A 22,668-nucleotide genomic window follows, 5' to 3' on the forward strand; every position below is an offset into this window, starting at 1 on the left:
CTATATTCATCACCCCTCATTTTAATTGTCGTGTAACTGCCAGATAAACGTGTGTGTGTATGTGTATAGGAGAAATATCTGTGAAAGGTTATAAAGGTTATATCACAAGGCAGGAATATGTGTGTGTAGAACTGAAGGGGTGTGTGTTTGTGTGTATGTATGTATGTATGTATGTATGCAGAAGGTAACTATCATAAACTGACAGACAGCATTGCCAAACCACTTCCTTGTTATCTTTCCATTCATATAAATAGCTTTGGCCAGGACACCCCATGGGATTTCTGACCATTCCCCCCACATGCTATATCACACACAGCTTTTGAAACCCCACTTATTTGGGGGTAATAAAAGCCTTCAACATTATTCTTATTTCAAAAAGTCTGTCATATGGCCCAAGCCCAAAGCCCTCTCAGGTAGGAGTAGCTGCCCCCCAGGTAAAGTCTCGGATTCCCATCAGTCCCAGTGGTGAGGGATGATGGGAGTTATAGTCTGAAAACATCTGGCTTCCTCTAAGGCAGGGGTAGGCAACCTAAGGCCCATGGGTGACAAGTAGCCCACAGGGGTTATTTAACTGGCCCATGAGCCGCTCCCGAACTGAGTCGCCCACTTGGTGAGTCCCCGTGAACTGCGCTAAACCGGTGTGGGAACTTGTTTCTGTGGTGCCGGAAATCGCGTATGCATAGACGCAGATGCTGGAAATCACGTCTGCACAGACGCAGACACCGGAAATCACACCTGCACAGATGCCGGAAATCGTGTGCGCGCTGAGGTGTGCAATCCGGCCCACGGAGAGATCTCTGCTGGAGTGAACCAGCGCATGTGAGATAAACCTTGCCAACCCCTGCTCTGAGGCAAGCGGAACAGACATGCTTCTTTCTCGCCAAGTACCACACAACACCTGCGACATCGGTACCAGCTGCAAAGTTTACTTTAAATGACCAAAGCGGAAATTTGGGGCAATAGGAAACTAACCTTTGTAACAACTCTGTAGGTGATGAACGTCTCTAGGGCAGTGATGTGGCTTTCAGGATCGTCAACTGTAATGAAAAGATCCTTTAATTCTGGTTCATCGTCAAATTTGTACTGGTTGATCATCGAAGACGGGGATGTGGGCATCAAAGGACTGAATGAATTGATCTCAGTGAGGGAGGCATCCTGTGGACAAAACAAGGCATTTTAAAGAATTGCCACTTACACCAAAAAGATGCAACTTACTTGTTGTCCTCAGAGCTAGTAGTGACTCCTATATTATATCATTGATTTGTTATATATCATTAGTTTGTGAGGCTAAAATATAGCCAAGGGTTGTACCTCATCTGTGGGGCTTTCACCATAATCCAAAGGAATGTATTGTAATCATGACACTACCAGTCTTCAAGGCTGTGAGGAAAAGGGGGCATTGACAAGTACTAACCGGAACCATTCCTACCATTAGGCACAGTCAGAACTATTCCTACCTTAGGCAACTATTTTTGAATGTCATGAAAAGTAAGCAAATGGCGAATTATCTCGGCTTGAATCCAAGCACTGCAAGGGTTTACAATATTAATAGAAAAGGCCATTGTACATTGAGAAGAGGCTGTAACTGCTGCTTCTCACTCACCTCAGGGTTTAGCAGAGGCCCCTGTGGAGAGGTGACAGTTGGAGGAGGAGCCACTGCTGGGAACTGGATGATGGCAGAGGTAGTTTTAGGGTAGTGCCACCAACTGGGTGCCCCACTGAGGGGGGGTCCACAACAATGCTGCAGAATGGGGTGGGGTGTGGAATGCCAGATTATAGCATCGCACAGGGCACCGCTGAAATTTGAGAGCCCAAAGTCCGCCACCGATGCTGCTGCAACACAGGTCTGTGGAACCTTTAGCCTTCCAGATGTTGTTAAACTACAACTCCCATCTTCCTTGGCCATTTGCCACGCTTGATGGGAGCTGTAGTTCAGCAACAGTTGCAGGAGCAAGGATTCTCCAGCCTGGGTCTTGTATGGCACTGTAAGGTGGCTCAATGTGTGATTTAATGGCGGATGGCGCTGTGGGTAAAACCTCAGCGCCTAGGACTTGCCGATCGTCAGGTCGGCAGTTTGAATCCCCGCGGCAGGGTGCGCTCCCACTGCTCGGTCCCAGCGCCTGCCAACCTAGCAGTTCGAAAGCACCCCCGGGTGCAAGTAGATAAATAGGGACCGCTTACTAGCGGGAAGGCAAACGGCATTTCCGTGCGCTGCGCTGGCTCACCAGATGCAGCTTGTCACGCTGGCCACGTGACCCAGAAGTGTCTGCGGACAGCGCTGGCCCCCGGCCTCTTAAGTGAGATGGGCGCACAACCCTAGAGTCTGTCAAGACTGGCCTGTACGGGCAGGGGTACCTTTACCTTTACCTTTAATGGGAGTCATTAACACTTGAAGATTAAATTATTGACTCACTTCTCTCTGGTTAACTGCTTTTTCCATATACAATAAAATATTTTATTCTCAGACTTTCTCAAAACACTTCTCCAGCATTGCATCCCTGTCCCCTGCTGCAGGCACACCAGTCTCAACTAGCTTTTTTTTATTGTCAGGCAACACCCAGATCCACAATGGCAATCGCCTTGAAAACTGGCTACTTAGTTATCAATGAAGCAGCAAAAGGGGTGAAAAAGACATATCAATCAACCAGCAAGGCACAATAGCTTTTATTGCCCTGAAAATACCCTTCAAGTCTGGGATGACTGTGGTGCTTTCCCTGATTTCCAAAGGTCATGCATCTCTGCCTTTTTGTTTCTTTTCGAGCAACAGAACCCCTTTGTACAAAGGAAGCTTAACTTTGCACTGGAAACCACATTTTTACAATGGCTAAAGTGCCAGTATTCCATGCTTCTTTTCCTGGCAGATCATTAAAAGATATAAATTGCTAAGTCACACAAAAAGGTGACTTTGCATCCCGAAAAACTCCCTGAGCTGCCATGGGAGCCTTTCTTTGCATTGAACATTGAGTGGTTGTTTTTAACTTTTCTGTCCCACAAACACAAATCACTGCCTCTCTAGGATTAGAGTTAGAGAACCAATGTGGCTAAGGGAATGATCCATAGATTAGGAAGTCCCTGGTGCAGTTCTTCACCTTTGCCACAAACCACATGGGATGTCCTTCAACGAACTACCATCTCTCATGTCATATGCAACATGGATAAAATAAGGGTCACAGTAGATGTGATTTTATGCATGTCATCTAAAACAATGCTTAGGCAGATCACATCTTTTTTGTTTATAAAGTGCAGCCACAAGGCCCATTCCCAAACTTGATCAGGACCAAAATACTTCAATCTTTTCCCTATGTCAGTTTCTCAACAAAAACCCTCCTTCCACAGCTGTATCTTAATACAGTGGTACCTCAGGTTACATACGCTTCAGGTTACATACGCTTCAGGTTACAGACTCCGCTAACCCAGAAATTTTACCTCAGGTTAAGAACTTTGCTTCAGGATGAGAACAGAAATCGTGCTCTGGCGGCGCGGTGGCAGCAGGAGGCCCCATTAGCTAAAGTGGTGCTTCATGTTAAGAACAGTTTCAGGTTAAGAACGGACCTCCGGAACGAATTAAGTACATAATCCGAGGTACCACTGTATATGGATGCTCACTCCCCAATATGTATTGTGATGCTTATCTGAGCCCAATTGAACTGGTAGGATGTTTTTGCTGTGTTTTTTTTTTTTAATGTAGATTGAGATGTGCATAATCTTCTAGGTGTTAAGTACAATTAGTTGATTGCGTGGCTATACCCTCCCCCCCACAGGTGGAACAAATGAAGACAAAGACACAGAGTTTTAGGTTAATGGGCGAAAATGGCCACAACTTTATTGATTACAGGAAAGAAGGGTATTGGCTTTTAGGCATTGGCCCCTAACCGACTATCCGGTCTAACCGGGAAGGGTTAAACACCAACAGGGGGAGCCACCCGAGATGCGTATCCCTAGGCGCTCCCCGAGGGGTTACCGCTCGGGGGCGCGCTTTAGGCCCTAGCCTCCGTAGGTTTCGGACGAGGCGTCGCCCCTCGGAGTCCTTTAATGAACTACCCTTCAAGCATTGGGGGAGGTGATGGCGTTCCTCCCCCCCAACCTCATCTGCATAACAATACCCCGGCCAATGCCTACCGCCAAAACCAAGAAAGTTGTGATGATTGCTACGAGGTAGGCGAAAAAACCAAGTGGCTCACAAAACCAGCCAATTTGCCAAATGGAAAAACTCCTACCTGGCCCCTTGCGGCGACCAGCCGAAGCCCATAGCAAGGTCAGTGTCGGCCTAGAGGGCGGGTGGGTGGGAAATCGCGCCGTCTCCGGAGAAAGAAGGGGCGAGCCAAGGGCTGCCCCGACCTTAAGTGGCCCTTTACGGTCACGCCCCTGCCGCCAGCCGATTGGCTGGCGTCACAGGGGATGCATAATTAGGGGAATCCCTGCCTCCCGCGAGGCTGGCGCCAGCCTCGCGAGGGCGAATGTGGGCGGGTCGTGATCCCGCAACCCCCCCTCCTCCTGACGATCGGAAGGGGCACTGGCAAAACGGTTGGGTGTATATTTTCTTACGTCTATATCCCATCTTTCTTCTATCATGGAACAACATATTGCATTTTAATTATCTCAAAAAGGTCTATCCAGCCCTAGTGAAAGCACAAATGTGAATGCTATTGCAAGTTCTGGTTGGTTCGCAGAGTGCTAGCCTTCTGCTCTTGGTACATTTGATCCGCCATAGATGGCTTCAAGGGTTTTTCAATATATTTTTCAGCATCATTTTCTCTTGTTATAGATAATGTAGTTTGTTTGTTTGTTTGTTTGTTTGTTTGTTTCTCTCTTCAAGTACTTTAAAAAAAAATGCTCTTTCCTTTTGTCTCTGTGTGCAGACTTTTGCCTTGTCTTTGGCCTCATCTGCAGTATACATTTAAAGCAGTATTCTAACACTCCATACATTTAAATGGTTTCTCCCCTGTGTGATCCCATTGATGCTTTCTGTGGGTTTCCCACTGAAGGTCCTTCCACATTGCAAATATTTATCTGGTTTCTCCCGTGTGAGTTCATTGATGGTAAGTAAGGAAAATACGAAAAACAAAACAAAAAACACTTCTCTTTCTGTTTGTCTCTGTATGAGTTCGTAGACATACAATAAGTTCTGATGCCTGAAGCTCTTTGCATATTTGATGCATCTAAATGGTTTATCCCATGTGCAAGTTTGTTGATGTGAAGAAGTCAACCCTGACTGAAACCCTTTCAGCCTTCCATTCATCTAAATAATTTCTCCTGTGTGAGTCTGTTCTTAAATGTTCCACTCTCACTCTTTCCATACTCCATACATTTAAATGGTTTCTGTTATGTTCAGTACATAACAGTTTTTCCTGTTTGTGATGGTTTCTCTTTGTTGATGTGAAGTTAGTTGTGTACACTGACTGTAGCAGATTCCACAATCCAGACATTTAAGTGGTTTGTTATTCCGAATGAAACTACACATGGCCCCCGACAATTCTGGCCGTCTTCTCCATTGCCTGCTTTCAATTTCTCCTGGACAACCAACATCTCTGCATTTATATTTTTCAAGCAAGCAGATGAGCTCAGACTTGGGTATCAGAGTCTTTCCAGATGTCTCAAAAGGTCCTGGGTGGGAAATCTCAGAGGTTGTGGAGAGGGGCCCAGTTAACAGCCTGACCAAGTCAACCATCCACCTTCCTCCTTCCATTCAGATTCAGCCTCATCTTTCCTGAGGAGCTCAGAATCTAAAACAAGTAGATTCCCAGGTGGACCCATGGCTGGACTCCACATAAGACAGTGTCCTGTGTTTGGATCCTCCAACCTCCAATGCAACAGCAGCTTCAGTTTGCCCTGGGCATGGTAAGGGGGGTGGAATTTAGCTTCCAGGGAAGAACAGAGGCTGGGAGGAATTGAAACTCCCCCTTTTTAGGGATCCCTCTCCAGGATGAGTCAGAGATTCCTGAGAAGATGGGAGAAGCCAAGGCAGCCTGGGAGCCCCTCCAGAGATTTTCCTACTAGCACCCCAGATGGAGGGATTCCCCAAAAGGCCACACCTCTCTCCCCACCCCTGCCCAGCTGGGATTCTCTCCCTGGGGATCCACTCAGCCCCCTCAGAGTCTGGCCTATGCCCAATGGCCCCATTTGGCCCAGCTCACCCCTCAATTATTTTAAGTTTCGATGCCTGCCTTCCTACTTAAACCTCTCTGCTGTGCCTTAACTGTCCTCACTACCATGATACCTCCCTCTCATCATTCAGATCACTTACTCCTTTGTACCACTCCATTCACCAGCTTTCTCCTGCTTGTCGACTTTGCACTAAGCTTCTTATGCTTACTTCCAAGTATTTCCATGGTCTTCCTTATCTAGATCTACGGTCTCGTCTTTCTTTGTCTGCTGCTGCATGACACTTGTACAGCAAAGCTTCCAATCTAAAACCTAAACCTTACAGAACCCTTTATATTTAGCAATGGGAGCACAGTGTGGAAATTTAGATATCTATACCAAAAGTGGGTTTAAAACCTTTAAACAATTTTTTTCGCAACACTTTTAGTTATGTTCCAGTATTTATAATGTTGTATGTTAGCCCTGGACTCTTTTGGGAGAAAAGGTAGAATCTACATTAAATGGATAATAAATCATCATCATCTGTTTACCCTGGAATTTTCTTACTAGCCTTCAGTCTCTTTCTATCCTGCCCCCCTGGCAATGTGTCTTTAAACTGTAAGCCTACAGGTGGGTCTGCTTAATTTTAATATTACTTAAAAGTGATTTGCTCTTTCACTAGTAATTTGCAGCAGTTTATCAAACCCATCAGCTTGCATGTGTCTTCTGCTATCACACAAAGGAGGGGGGTAATGGAATAGAAACTTAAATATTTTTATTGGCTCAACTTCAGTGATGCTAATAATAATAATAATAATAATAATAATAATAATAATAATAATAATTTATTTATACCCCACCCATCTGGCTGGGTTTTCCTAGCCACCCTGGGCAGCTCCCAACAGAATATTAAAAACACGATAAAACATCAGACAGGGTTGTCTTCAGATGTCTTCTAAAAGTCAGATAGTTGTTTATTTCCTTGACATCTGATGGGAGGGACTTCTCGCAGTGAAGAAACTGCCAGAAGGCCCTCAGTGCTGGACCTTAGTGTCCGGGCTGAATGATGGGGGTGGAGACTCCCCTTCAGGTATACAGGGCCAAGGCCGTTTTGGGCTTTAAAGGTCAGCACCAACACTTTGAATTATGCTTGGAAATGTCCTGAGAAGCCAATGTAGGTCTTACAAGACTGGTGTTATATGGTCTCAGTGGCCACTCCCAGTCACCAGTCTGGCTGCCGCATTCTGGGTTAATTGCAGGTTACCTTCTAAGGTAGCCCCACGTAGAGCACATTGCAGTAGTCCAAGCGGGAGATAACTAGAGCATGCACCACTGTGGCGAGACAGTCTGCGGACAGGTAGGGTCTCAGCCTGCGTACCAGATGGAGCTGGTAGACAGCCTCCCCAGACACAGAATTAACCTGCGCCTCCAGGGACAGCTGTGAGTCCAAAATGGCTGCATACCTGGCCCTTCAGGGGCACAGTTACCCCATTCAGGACATGGATATAACACATTTTGATCCTATGATCCTGAGATGGCATTCCAAAGGCCATAGGAGATTGTGGATCTCCCTCTCTGTGGGTGGAAAGGGAGGCCCATCCCAGACACATGGAAAGAACCACCCACATTGCTCCTCTGCTATCAGCCCTCCAATGGTAGAGAGGAAATGTGGGGGCAGTTCTGAGTGTTGGGGTGGCTTTGCATACTCCCCCCGACCGGCTTCCAGAATGAACCCTGGAACTGGCATGCTTCTTCCCCTTCCAGCTCTTCTACCTTCCAACCTGACAGATGCAAAACCAGCAGGGCTTCTGGCCGTTCCGGTGCCACAAATCATCTCCGAACCACCCTCATGACTTCCTTCTGCCCAAGGGCACAGTGACACCATACTTTTCGAGAACATGACTTCCTCCAAAGAAGCCTGGGAACTGTAGTTTAAGGGTGCTGGAAAATGGGACTCACATATGCATGCCTTGAGCACTTCACCATCAAACTCCTTACTGCCTTTAATCAGGTCTTTTTTCAGCCGGAACTTGCCAGAACTTAGTTCCGGCACCTGTCAGGTGGGTGCCATTGCCACTGTAAGAGAAACGAGGGCATTCATAGTGAGTTCTGGCACCTCTTTTTCTAGAAAAACAGCACTGCCTTTAAGTATATAAGTTTCATATACAGTGGTACCTCGGGTTAAGAACTTAATTCGTTCCGGAGGTCCATTCTTAACCTGAAACTATTCTTAACCTGAGGTACTACTTTAGCTAATGGGGCCTCCTGCTGCTGCCGCACAATTTCTGTTCTCACCCTGAAGCAAAGTTCTTAACCCGAGGTACTATTTCTGGGTTAGTGGAGTCTGTAACCTGAAGCATCTGTAACCTGAGGTACCACTGTACTCGTATCCTGCAGATGGGTGATTTAAGTCTGAAAGAATTGCTGAAAGCCACACAGCATAGTGAGTTTGTGGCAGAGGTGAAATTTAAACTGGTAACTTTAAATTTCATAATATATACTCTTAGCTGCAGAGCCACACTGGCTCCAAAGGCAGAAAAGGGATAAATTGGCATAAGTTGTTCCCCGGTGCCAGCTAGATTTCAAAGCAGATGTCTGACACAGATAAACCATAAAAGCAGCCCTTCTGCAGAGCACTTTTGTAACCTTTTAAAACATATTAGTCAAAGTTCTTTATACAGAATATAAAAGTCCGGGGATCTAATGCCTATCAGGAATGATGACAAAGGGTGATGGCCTACATTATTATCTTCCAAGGCACCTTCCAAGCTTTCTAAACACCAGGGGCACCATTAGGCCACACAGCCAGGTAGTTGCTAAAATCACATGTGCTTTATGTTTATGCTTTGAGTAATAATCTGGATTATTACACTTGACAGTTTTAAGATTCTCATTTTTCACCATTTAGGGAGCTGTTTTATTTCCATTGTGCAAGCTGCGAAAAATGATATATGAAGTCAATTTACCTCCAGGTACTCATGCACTAGAAAAATAATGTTTTGGTTAGGCAGCAAACTTTGCAGATGAATACATAGAGGGGGCATGGAAACAGAGGAATTTCCTTCATATTAATATTGATTTCATAGGAAATCTTTTATTAATGTTCGTAAAAACCGGTTTATGAAAATAAAATAAAAAGTAAATACTGACCAGGAAACAATGAGAAGGCTGCTTCCCTTTCAATATCCACAGTGTACCAATATCAGAAAATGGTATTTTGACACAGGAATGGCTAAAAAACTTAGTGAAGACTTAGTGAAGATGGGAAGCTAGCGACTCCCATCAGCTTCAGTGAGCATGATCAACGGTCAAGGATGATGGGTATTGTAGTCTGTGTTAGACACTCAGATATATAAGCTAGGTGCCAAATGGTTCCTGAAATTCATTCCGATTGTGCAGATTAAAGATAACTGATAAAATTCCACATGGTGTGGTATTAGTGTGTGAAAACAGTCAAGATCCAAGGATCCCCAGGCATGCGCCTCCAGATAATGGAGATGTCAGTCACCATCCTAGCACCTGGAAATCTTCACTTGGTCGCAAGTGGCTGATAGCCAGGGCAAAATGCACCTGGAACCTGCCAAATTTTGAATGCTGGCTGTAGTCTAATGCATCTGGAGAATGCCAAGATGGGGAAGGTTCCTATTAATTTCTATGGAGGCTCTCACAATCTGGGACTCCTTGTGTGCAACACACAAGTTTGTTCAAAGTGTGGGGAAGGGTGTGATTTGCAGTAGTGGGCACAGGGATGGCTAAGGAGAAGAAATGAAGTGCTCTCTCTCTCTCTCGCTCTCTCTCTCTCTCTCACACACACACACACACACACACACATATTTCAGCCCATCCACTTCCCCCAAATTCACTTGACAGAATCTGCTCCTGTTCTGGAGGACTTTGGAATCAGCATATTCAAGTATTAAATTGTTGCCTTCCAGTGTTTACCCCATCGCCACCCAAAGAGGATTCTGTACACAGAGCAGAAGCAGAAATATTATTTCAGCATTAGCCGGATGTATTTTTAAACATTAGGAGAAGTGTACAATTCATAAATGATTCATTAATGCCTCTTAGGCTTCTATTCAGGAGCAAATCTAGCAGTCAAATCTAAGATGCTGACATTTGGATTTTTCACTCCATAAATTTCTGTCATAAACAGATCTGTGAACACGGGTTTTCAAGAATGAAAAATGTGTGTCGTCTCCTACAGCTGCTCTGTGAATGCTCTTCTGCTTAATTTGTAGAAAGGCAGCAGGAGTTGAATGTTTGCCATTTCAAACAGCTGGTTTTGAACCAGTAACTGGCGAACTACAGTAGCCTGGAAAAGTTTTACCTCACAGATTGATCATGGAAGTAACGTAATTCTTTTGTGTTCCAAGGTGCCAGCTTTTGATTGCCAAATTCTCTCAAGCCCCAAATGGCTTTAATTCTGGCCATGCGAACTGTTCAAAGTCTTCTACAAACTTCCTGCTTCAGGACAGCCATTGGTCATAAATATCCTGCTCATGGTTTAAAATTTCTTCTGTCACATGGCTCTTTAGGGTTTTGTTTTTGCTCCTTTCCCAACTGACAGGCTTGCCTTTACAAGCTTCCACTCTTTTCTCAATATTTCCCATTCTCCTGCCCTGAATCATAGACAATTACTTGGACAACCAGGGTTAACATGACCCTACACAAACACACACACGACTGTGCAAAGGGGTTGTGGGTAATGTGAACTAATCCCACCACACATACCAATGCGTCTGGTCGCTACACACATGCCTGCCATCCACAGGTTTGGAGCACACTGAAAGGGACTCTATCCTTGAATTATGCACACACAGCTCTTCCACAGAAAGGAACACTCTGGCCTCATCTAGGTTCCCCTTTAAAGCCCTAAATGGCCTCGGCCCTGTATACTTGAAGCGTCTCCACTCCCATCCTTGAGCCTGGACACTGAGGTCCAGCTCCAAGGACCTTCTGGAGGTTCCCTCATTGAGAGAATGAAGTTACAGGGAACCAGGCAGAGGGCCTTCTCGGCAGTGGTGCCCTCCCCATAGATGTCAAAGAGATAAATAACTATGCAGCTTTAAGAAGACATCTGAAGGCAGTTTTTAATGTTTTATTATGCCTTAAATTTGTTGGAAAAAGGGACTTGCCGATCAGAAGGTTGGCGGTTTGAATCCCCGCAATGGGGTGAGCTCCAGTTGCTCTGGCCCTGCTCCTGCCAACCTAGCAGTTCGAAAGCACGTCAAAGTGCAAGTAGATAAATAGGTACCACTCCAGCGGGAAGGTAAACGGTGTTTCCATGCACTGCTCTGGTTCGCCAGAAGCGGCTTAGTCATGCTGGGCACATGACCAGGAAGCTGTATGCTGGCTCCCTTGGCCAATAAAGTGAGATGAGCACCACAACCCCCGAGTCGGCCATGACTGGACCTAATGGTTAGGGGTTCCTTTACCTTTACCTAAATTTGTTGGAAGCTACCCAGAATGCCTGGGGCAACCCAGTCAAATGGGTGAGGTACAAATAAAATAATAACAACAATAATAATAGCCTGCGCTAGATGATGTTTGTGGTCCCTTCCAATTCTACAACTCTATGATTCTATGCTCTTTTAATGCACGGGGGGCTGCCAGGAAAACCCCTCCATGACTTCTCTTTGGCCTATTTGAGCATGGCAGTGTTCAGATCCTAACAATCTGTAGCCTGCCTGCTCACTAAAACTATGTGCACATTATCAGCTGAACACACAGCGAGATCGTCCCCATTGTTCTCTATCTCAAGTCACACTTGCACATTGCTGTGCATAGCAGGGATGCATTCACTGAATACACATTGGCTGCTTGGCTTCTTCACCTCCGCAACTCACCTCGACTCATATGCACGAAACTGTCATACGTGCATGCGCAAAGTCTGCCTCAAATGTATACACCTCAAAGTAATGTGCCTTATACCTTCAAATCAGATGGAAACTGGCCTAAGGGGAAATGCACCAGATAGCAGTGTTTATCAAGGAACTACGACAGGCTTCCTCAAACCTGGCCCTCCAGATGTTTTGAAACCAGTGGCATAGCGTGGGGGTGCAGGGGGGCCCGGCCACACCGGGCGCAACATCTGGGGGTAGGGTTAGGGGGCACAAATCCACAGGTTAGGGGGTGCAAATTACTTGCCTTGCCCCGGGTGCTGACAACCCATGCTACGCCACTGTTTGAGACTGCAATTTCCATCATCCCTGACCACTGGTCCTGCTAGCTAGGGATCATGGGAGTTGCGGGCCAAAAATATCTGGAGGGCCGAGGCTGAGGAAGCCTGAACTATGAAATATAGATGTGGATTGTGGCTCGTATTATGGCTTCAAATACCAGAGGTGGGAGTGCACTGAGTCAGAATAAAACAGAAATACGTACACAGTCTAAGAGCTTCCAAGGAAGTTCTCCTTTGCATCTCTTCAATATCTGAATTTCATTTAGTTTGGCTATAGGAGATGGCCTTCTCAGTGGCTTGGGAATTCTCTCCCTAGGGAGACCTGTCTCACTTGCTTCTGAAGACCTTCTGAAGACCAAAATACAACTTTCTCTTCTATCAGGCATTTTTTTCCTGCCAATTTGTGAAATATTCTACATTCCCAGTTTTCTTTACTTGATTTATACCTGTCTGCTGTTTTATCTTAAACTTATTTCGGGGCTTTATATTTTTTTTATTGTATATTATGAAGCTGTACCTAAATCTATTTGTAAGCCAGCTCGATTTCTTCTTTTAGTGGAAAGGAAGGATAGAAATGGTTTAACATATAAATAATAACAATAAAATAGTTACAGACTGACCCGACTTGACCCAGGCTAGTGCCGCAGGCATTCCTACCTAGTGCCAGGGCTCCTGATGCTTGGATCAGAGAAAGAGATTCAAAGGCACACGCTGCCATTTAACAAACTTCAGAAACACAAAACGACTGTTAGTCACTAATTTCTTCTCAATGAAATATGCCATGATTAATTTATCATCACGCGCTTCAGCAAGAATTTGCAGTTCCGCATTCGGTGCTCGCCATGAGCCTTTCGAACCAAACTCTGACCTTAAAACCTAAATTCTTTGCCTGAGAATATATAACAGTGATGGTTAGCACTTTAGAATGTATGAAGCCCCTTTAAATGTGTTGTGGGAGGGGGGATTATTGGTTTGTTATTGTTCTTACTTTTACTATGTATTCTGAGGTTCTTTTTTGTAATTTTATCTTGAGATCTGCGGATGAAGGGCAGTACAGTGGTACCTTGGTTCTCAAACACCTTGGTATTCAAGCAACTTGGAACCCAAACACTGCAAACCTGGAAGTAAGTGTTCTGGTTTGCAAACTTTTTTCAGAAGCCAAATGTGCTCCATTTTGAGTGGTACGGTGGGGTCTGTCTGTTTTTGCTATTTATTATGCATTTTTGTATTTGTGGCTCTTTTGGTTTGTTTTAGTGACGGTGTGGAACCCTGTTCAGCTACTGGTTGGTTGATTGATTGATAGATTGATTGTGTGACATTGTTTATTGCTTTGATTTTATGGATCGATGGTCTCATTAGAGAGTAAAATTCATGTTAAATTGCTGCTTTAGGGGTTGTTTTTAAAAGTCTGGAACAGATTAATCCATTTTGCATGACTTTCTATGGGAAAGTGCGCCTTGGTTTTGGAATGCTTTGGTTTTGGAACGGACTTCCGCAACAGATTAAGTTTGAGAACCAAGGTACCACTGTATACAAATTTCTGAGATCTGCAGATGAAGGCTGGTATACAATTTCACTTACTGACTAAAGACGTATCAATAACAACAACAATACAAAGCATCAGGCTATAACCCTTAGGAAGGAACACAGTCAGGTCACTAGTCCATCAAGTTCAGTATTGTCTACAGTGGTACCTCGGGTTACATACGCTTCAGGTTACATATGCTTCAGGTTACAGACTCTGCTAACCCAGAAATAGTACCTCGGGTTAAGAACTTTGCTTCAGGATGAGAACAGAAATTGTGCTCTGGCAGCGTGGCAGCAGCAGGAGGCCCCATTAGCTAAAGTGGTGCTTCAGGTTAAGAACAGTTTCAGGCTAAGAACGGACCTCCGGAACGAATTAAGTACTTAACCCGAGGTACCACTGTACTTGGATTGGCAGCCACTCTTCAGAATTTCAGTAAGGGAATCTCCCTCAGAGCTACCTAACATGGAGGTTAGATTGTATCTAGTCTTCAATGTGCATTCCTCCTGATTTGTTTGTGGGGAGGTTATATGCTATCTGCATTTGTCCTTCCTCATTTGCCAGCAGGGCGTTTATACACCCTCCTGTTAATCGTGGCATTTGGCCCAGAAATACAGGCAACGACCAATTTATGCACGTCTTATTGACGTGCGACCGCCTCATTGCACTGAACCCGGAAGCAACTTTTAAAATGGCAAAATAGCCCAGAAGGGGCAAAAAAGGCACAAAAACAGCATCTAGCAATCCACCCAACCTTTGCAAGTGCAATCCAAGGAGCCCTTCAACCAATTGTTGAGGCCTGTGGAGAGTTGGAGTTTGAGCAAAGAGGTTTGGAGGGAGCGATTGCCGGTATTTGTGCCAAGCTGGTAAGTGTTGCTGGTTTTAAGGGGTTTTTCAACGGTTTCCAGAGGGTGTTTGCAGGATCTGCCAATGGTGTTTCAAATATATGCAGCTTCACTGCATGTGTGGTGTCTCAGAACATAACCCTTGCATGAGATGGGAGTTGCCTGTTCCTCGCTTAGTCTTCTTCAGATCCACATGCAACAGCTCGCTTTCCATGAAACTTAAGAGACCCCCATCACTCAAGTCCTATTGTGGAGCAGGGAATCTATTACATCACTATGGTCAATGGAGCAGGCAGACTCTCCAAGACTCTCTCCTCCTCTTCCAAATGGCAGTGTATGAAAGAAACCCTTTCCTAAACTGCAAGAAGGAGGGAAGGCAGGTGCTTCGTGAAGTTGTGCTTAGCCATCAAGTAGGTGGAAGCTTCTATATGCCTGATGTCTTTGTCCATGGAGTTTTCTTGCCAGGGATACTGGAGTGGCTTGCCGGTTCCTGCTCCAGGTGGATCATGATTGGTCAAAACTCTCCACTATGACCTGTCCACCTTGGGTGGCCCTGTGTGGCATAGCTCAAAGCTTCTCTGAGTTATTCAAGCCCCTTCACTACGGCAAGGCAGTGATCCATGAAGGGGAAGTGAGAGCTGGACCACAAAGAAGACTGATCGCCGAAGAATTGATGCATTTGAATTCTGGTGCTGGAGGAGACTCTTGAGAGTCCCATGGATTGCAAGAAGATCAAACCTCTCCATTCTTAAGGAAATCAGCCCTGAGTGCTCACTGGAAGGACAGATCCTGAAGCTGAGGCTCCAATACTTTGGCCACCTCATGAGAAGAGAAGACTCCCTGGAAAAGACCCTGATGTTGGGAAAGATGGAGGGCACAAGGAGAAGGGGACGACAGAGGACGAGATGGTTGGACAGTGTTCTCAAAGCTACCAGCATATGTCTGACCAAACTGCGGGAAGCAGTGGAAGACAGGAGTGCCTGGCGTGCTCTGGTCCATGGGGTCACGAAGAGGCGGACACAACTAAACAACAGGTGGGAGTAGCACAAGAGATTTGTAATAGCTTCTGCTTGCTTCAAAGCCCAGAGCACGATGGAGCATCCTTCCTGTACCCCATATTTCTGGCTGCAAAACAGACTTGGGAGAGAGAAGCAGTCAGTGGTGGCCACAAATTACGGCTGATTAGTGAACCAAAAAGCAAGATTTGTGGGTCCCTGCTACAACACCATGGAGAATGGTAGGATGTGGATTGGGAAGAGGTGGGTTCTAATCATGGAATAAGCTCATAAAGATCACTCAATGGTCTTGGGCAGGCATAGGCAAACTCGGCCCTCCAGATGTTTAGGGACTACAACTCCCATGACCCCTAGCTAACAGGGCCAGTGGTCAGGGATGATGGGAGTTGTAGTCCCTAAACATCTGGAGGACTGAGTTTGCCTGTGCCTGGTCTTGGGTAAGTCACTCATCCCTTTCATGAGAATAACTTGCATCAGAAAAAAAAGGAATAATCCCATTTCTTCCACACTCAACCGCTGGGAAAGGCCATGAGTTATCAGAAGTTCTAAACGGCCTTGTATACCTGAAGGAGCATCTCCACCCCCATCATTCAGCCCGGACATTGAGGTCCAGCTCTGAGGGCCTTCTGGCAGCTCCCACACTGCGATAAGCCAAGTTACAGGGAACCTGAGAAGGGGCCTTCTCAGTGGTGGCACCCACCCTGTGGAATGCCCCCGCATCAAATATTAAGGAGATGAGTAATTATATAATGTTTAGGAAACATCTGAATGCAGCCCTGTATAAGGAAGCTTTTTAATGTTTGAGGTTTTATTATGTTTTTATATGTTCTGGAAGCCGCACAGAGTGGATGGGTCAACCCTGTCAGATGGGTGAGATTATTATTATTATTTACAAAGTATGATTATTTGAAAGAACTCAAGGCCTAAATTAGGGACACTGCAGAGTCTCCACACCCTCCTCTCATGTCTACCAGATATGGAGAAACAACATGATGCTCTTGATACATGTGATAAGCACCACCAATTATTAAAGCAAAGAGAAAATTAGTCATCACAAGAAGTCTGCTTTCCACACTAGTCTCATGGCAAGTATAAAGTATCCTTCAAAACCCCTCCTGACCTATGTTGTTTACAGGTATCTTTTGCAACATGTAACTGACACAACAATAGCACACATTGGTGGGGGATTTATACTGGGTCATCCACACATCATTTCATTTTATTAGTTGTTCTGAATGCTTTCTCAGTGTTATCACATCATTGCCATCTGGTGGGGCATTCCTGCACTATAGCACAGCAAAAGCAAGGGGAAAATAAAAAATAAAACCGGAATATTTGTGGTATAAAAAGTTATGGGATGTGAACTGATTGGAAATGAAACTATAACCACACTCGCATCATACATTTAAAGCGCTAAAGCACTTTAAGCAATCATGGCTTCCTGCAAGGAATTCTGGGAAGTGTAGTTTGCAAAGGGAGAAGAGGATTGTTACAACACCCCAATACCCTCCCAGAGCTGCAATTCCCAGAGTTCTGTGGCAAGAAAAACTGACAGCTAAATTGTAGCTCTGCAGTTGGGGGCGGGGGAGAATAGGAGCCTTCTAAGAACTTTCACGGGACACGGGTGGCGCTGTGGGTTAAACCACAGAGCCTAGGATTTGCCAATCAGAAGGTCGGCAGTTTGAATCCCCGCGACGGGGTGAGCTCCCATTGCTCGGTCCCTGCTCCTGCCAACCTAACAGTTCGAAAGCACGTCAAAGTGCAAGTAGATAAATAGGTACTGCTCCAGTGGGAAGGTAAATGGCGTTTCTGTGAGCTGCTCTGGTTCGCCAGAAGCGGCTTAATCATGCTGGCCACATGACCCAGAAGCTGTATGCTGGCTCCCTCGGCCAGTAAAGCGAGATGAGCGCCGCAACCCCAGAGTCGGTCACGACTGGACCTAATGGTTAGGGGTCCCTTTACCTTTAAGAACTCTCAGCACCCTTAACAAACTACACTTCCCAGAATTCTTTGGGGGACTGTTGAAAGTAGTATCATAGCGCTTGAAAGGTATGATGTGCATGTGGCCTATATCCGCCCTGAAACGTTTGCAGGCGCAAACAAGTGTCAGAAGTGGGGTTGCATGCAACTGCCCTGATAACCATCATGAGCACCAATCTTCACCAACAGGCCAGAAAAAGGAAGCTTGACATCTCGCCACTTCCATGGGCTGTGATGGCTGAGCAGTCTTAAGAAGGGTTATCAGGGCAACATGAATTTTTGTTCCGAAAAGGATGCCTGAAGTTTGCTTGGGTCCAAATTCACTTTCAGAGTTCTGCGGCATTAAAAAGAACCCCCACGTCAGGAATGGGGTGGGGTGGGAAATCTCCTTTGGCCATCCTGATGTTTCTAATCTCCAATGACTCTCAGCCACACCTAGCATGGCCAATCAGGGATCCTGGAGACACCAGTTCCTCATCCCTGTGGGTTGGGAAAATCAAAGGCATAGGTCACTCTTTATGCCAACAGCAGACTCAGCGATGCCTTGCACCAAGAGGGAACCTGCACACCCAACCTAGAACCGTAGAGTTGGAAGGGACACCCTGCGAGGCAGGAATCTTTCTCCCCACGTAGGACTCGAACCCACGACCGTGAGACGAAGAGCCTCGTGGTTCCGTGGGCGGCGCTGTCTCCCCGCCCCTTTCTCGCCTTCCTGCCAAGGGCGGGGATGCTAACCTTCCCTGCTGATGCGGGCGGACCGGAGGAGCGCTTGGCAAAACTTCTCGGAGTCCCACAGCCTTTCACCGACAAGGAGGGCGCGAGGCAGAGAGGGGCCCGGACGGGGCGAGTCGCCTGCCCTTCTTGTCCCGGTCCCCTCATCACAAGCATGTTGGTCGTGGATGCGGGAAAAATAAAGAGAAAGAGAACTTTTTCTTCCCAGCTGGCCAACTTCAGGGCAAAGGGCGGCGCGATCTGGGTGGAGCGCCTTGCGCTTGGAGGTGGGGAGGAGAGCGGGGGCGTCCCGTCGGGGGACGGCTCTGCTTGCCTTCACCCCACCCCCAGGGAAGCCAAGGGGGCTGGCAGGCTCCCCGGGAACGCCGGGGAAAGAGGGATCCCCCTTTCCTCTACCTTGCTGAACACTTCCAGGTCCTCGTCGTCGTCGAACTCCAGCAGCTCCGCGGGCACGGGGCGATCCGGGTCCGGGGGCCACGTCGGCGGCTCGGTAGGGGCGGCAGCCTGCCCGCCGCCAGGGGGAAGCCAGGAGGAGGCGATCGGCGGCGGCGAGCCGGGCGCGCAGCGATCAGCCTCCATCCCTCCCTCCCTCCGTCCGTCCCTCTCCGGCTGGTGTGCGCGCCCCGCCCGGGAGGCGGGCACGATCCCCGGCGGGCGCCCCTCCTCTCAGCGCCGCAATTGGTCGCCGGAGCGCTTCCCCAGCCCTTTCCTGCCACTGCGCAGGACTGGAGGAGGACGCGGGGCGGCCGGGAAGGAGCCCGAGGGGTCCCCGTGGAAGGGATCCACGCGGAACGCGAGACGAGATCAGCCCCGGCGCGCGCCTAGCCTTACACCTTAAGGAGGGTGGGAGAGGAAATGGGCGGGGGCAGCTATACCCGGATTGCGCCTGGCTGGGTTTCAGGGATTCGCGCACGCACCTCTCTGTCTCTCACTCTCTGTCTCTCTCTCTGTGTGTGTGAGAGAGAGAGGGGGGGGGGGCAGAGCAGCAGCCAGTAGTTCAACAGGTGAAGCCTGGCTGTCACGCGGCAGTTAAAGCACACGAGAGATGATTGGGAAGGAGGGCATGCCAAGGGACTGGCAGAGGGACTCTGGAGCTGAACAGCAAAGGCGTTTTGGGTTATGTGGCGCTGTCAAACTTTTGAGTCCCCTCCCTCCTCTGCATGTCCTAGGAAACACCAGTTTGATGCCTTGTAGGATAAAAACTGCAGCGACCTGCAACTTTTATTCATTTTAGCTTTTAATTAATGAAGCCCCAAATAATGAAAAAGATAGATATAGATATAGGTACAGTGGTACCTCAGATTACATACACTTCTGGTTACAGACTCCGCTAACCCAGAAATAGTGCTTCAGGTTAAGAATTTTGCTTCAGGATGAGAACAAATCGTGCTCTGGCAGAACGGCAGCAGGAGGAGGCCCCATTAGTTAAAGTGGTGCTTCAGGTTAAGAACAGTTTCAGGTTAAGAACGGACCTCCAGGACGAATTAAGTACTTAACCCGAGGTACCACTGTATATTGATGCTTTTGAATTACGGTGTTGGAGGAGACTCTTGAGTGTCCCATGGACTGCAAGAAGATCAAAATTATCTATTCTTAAGGAAATCAGCCCTGAGTGCTCACTGGAAGGACAGATCCTGAAGCTGATGCTCTAATACTTTGGCCACCTCGTGAAAAAAGAAGAATCCCTGGAAAAGACCCTGATGTTGGGAAAGATGGAGGGCACAAGGAGAAGGGGATGACAGAGGACGAGATGTTTGGACAGTGTTCTTGAAGCTACCAGCATGAGTTTGACCAAACTGCAGGAGGCAGTGGAAGACAGGAGTGCCTGGCGTGCTCTGGTCCATGGGGTCACGAAGAGTCAGTCACTACTAAACAACAACAACAATAATATGTGTGTGTGTGTGTGTGTACATACATGTTGCTTTTCAGGACCAATACATAATCACTACACACAAACACAGTTTTACAGGGATAACAGAATTAAAAACAGTTTTACTCTGCCCCGCAAACCCGATTTGAAAGATGTGTCTTCACAATGTATCTTTAGGCCAGGGCTGGGGACCATTTGGGGCTCTGGTAGGACTGAACCCTGCCCAACCCTAATGGGTGAACTTGGACAGGTAGGGGGGGGGGTTGGTTAGGTTGTTCTTGTTTTTATTTTTATTATGTATTTTGTGTTTTTCTTAGTTTCGCGGTCATAGTTACAAATTCTGTGTATTCTATCAGTTTATTCTGCCAGGTTTCTTTCGCAGATACCTCTTTTACTTTCCACTTTTTCGCATATACCACCCCATAGAAGTATTTATTCAATTTATAGCCCATTCTTCCTCCTGAAGGAGCAGAAGGTGGCAAACACATCAATAAGCAAACATTTCTTTTTTAAAATTTCTAAAAGCAGGTAAAAACAGTTACCGTATTTTTCGCTCTATAAGACGCACCCGACCATAAGATGCACCTAGTTTTAGAGGAGAAGAACAAGGGGAAAAAAACGATCAATCCCTCTTGCTCTCCTGTCTTCAGCAAAAGCAATGCGGCTATCCCTGAAGCCAGGAGAGCAAGAAGGGTCGGTGCGTTGCTTTCGCTGAAGCCATGGAGCCTGCATTTGCTCCATAAGACGCACACACATTTCCCCTTACTTTTTAGGAGGGGAAAAGTGTGTCTTACAGAGCGAAAAATGCGGTATCTCATGGTTTCCAGGAAGAGTGTCTTAGCCATCAAATGTCTGGGCAACCAGAAATGTTGATACATTTCTCCTGCATTTCAGTAATGACAGAGGCAGATACATCTCACCAGGGAGGGCAATCTGCAAATGGGGAACCACCACTGAGACTAGTGGAAGGTTTTTATATATGCTGTGTTTTTAAATAATAATAATAATAATAATAATAATAATAATAATAATAATATTTTTTTATTTATACCCCACCCTCCCCAGCCAAGGCCGGGCTCAGAGCGGCTTACAAGCAATAATAAAAACAAGATGAATGATTACAACTTAAAAACAAAAATAAAATACAACATTAAAATAATGGAACATTAAAATATTAAAATGTAGCCTCATTGCAGGAGGAGAAGGAAAAGAAAGGGAAAAAAAGAGAGGGAGGGAATCAAATTGGCTCCAAGCCAAAGGCCAGGCGGAACAACTCTGTCTTACAGGCCCTGCGGAAAGAAATCAGATCCTGCAGGGCCCTGGTTTCATGAGGCAGAGCGTTCCACCAGGCCGGAGCCAGAGTTGAAAAGGCCCTGGCTCTGGTTGAAGCCAATCTAACTTCCTTAGGGCCCAGGACCACTAGGGTGTTGCTATTTATGGACCTTGAGGCTCTCCGTGGGGCATACCAGGAGAGGCGGTCCCGTAGGTACGAGGGTCCTAGGCTGTGAAGGGCTGTAAGACAGAGTTGTTAAGCGGCTGGGGAAACCCAGCCAGATGGGTGGGGTATAAATAATAAAATTGTCGTTGTTGTTCCTTTGGAGGGTCTCTGTGCAGTTATGCCATTGCTACAGACTCACTGTTGTGTGATTTCTTTATTGTTTTCACACAGTTCATTGGGAAATTAGCCTTCCTGACAGAAGTCCAGCCTTTTGCATCAGACGCCTATGGCCCACACATCAAAGGCTTGTGTGTTCATGTTTCCAAGTGATTGGCTGTGAACTGAAATACCCAGCTTTGCATTTCTGGAGTGCCAGTAGTGACATTTTTTTAATCTTCTCTGCATAGCTCAGGCCACGATTTGTGCTATCTGAAGCATCTCTGAATAAACAAAGCATCCGACTGTAGGATTTAAACTTCTAATCCTGCCGTCAGAAGGATGACTTACGTGAACATTGGCTTTTCATTCTGGAATGCTATGTACTCATCTTAAAAGACTGGAACTTGAATAGCTGCCAGATACATCAGTGTTACAATGTTTGCTAACTCTGGCATAATTACAGTATATGATGTGCTGGGATACTATTCAACTGTATTTTCTATTTTATTATATTAAATTATAGGCCACTTTTCAAACAAAAATGTTTCCCAGAGAGGTTAGCTGAAATATACACAAATATAGAGGCAAGATAGTACTTGCCTCTAAGTATGATAACACCACAAAATATTGTTGCATGCCACCCTAATCTCTGAGTGGTGAGGGGTTCCAGGCGCTTACTCAGGATTCATGTTTCTTTTTTGAGATGAGGCACAGCAGAGACTGTTGTGGCTTTAGGATATATGGTTTATTTACACACATATACAACCTGAGCCTGCAATGGAGGGGTTCACAGCATTAACACCCCCAAAGGATCTTGTTTCTCTCTTAGCTACAGCCT

At 46.3% G+C, this 22,668-nt stretch overlaps 1 protein-coding gene across 2 annotated transcripts in view; it reads right to left on the bottom strand.

The window, feature by feature from the left end:
• Window positions 1-18,987, bottom strand: part of SNX7 (sorting nexin 7) — a 48,591-nt gene extending 29,604 nt beyond the window's left edge. The window contains exons 1-2 of one of the 2 annotated variants that reach the window (XM_083743483.1): window positions 18,760-18,987; window positions 973-1,155 (exon numbers count right to left, since the gene is read on the bottom strand). In XM_083743483.1, coding sequence (XP_083599609.1) covers window positions 973-1,155; window positions 18,760-18,942 — 366 coding nt within the window. In that variant the 5' untranslated portion in view covers window positions 18,943-18,987. Of the gene's footprint in view, window positions 1-972; window positions 1,156-18,366; window positions 18,535-18,759 lie in introns of those variants that run through there. The other variant, XM_083743484.1, reaches the window with a different exon arrangement.
• Window positions 18,988-22,668: the final 3,681 nt, after the last annotated feature.

Source organism: Podarcis gaigeae (genome assembly GCF_964106915.1).
Source record: "Podarcis gaigeae genome assembly, chromosome: 6".
NCBI lineage: Eukaryota > Metazoa > Chordata > Lepidosauria > Squamata > Lacertidae > Podarcis > Podarcis gaigeae.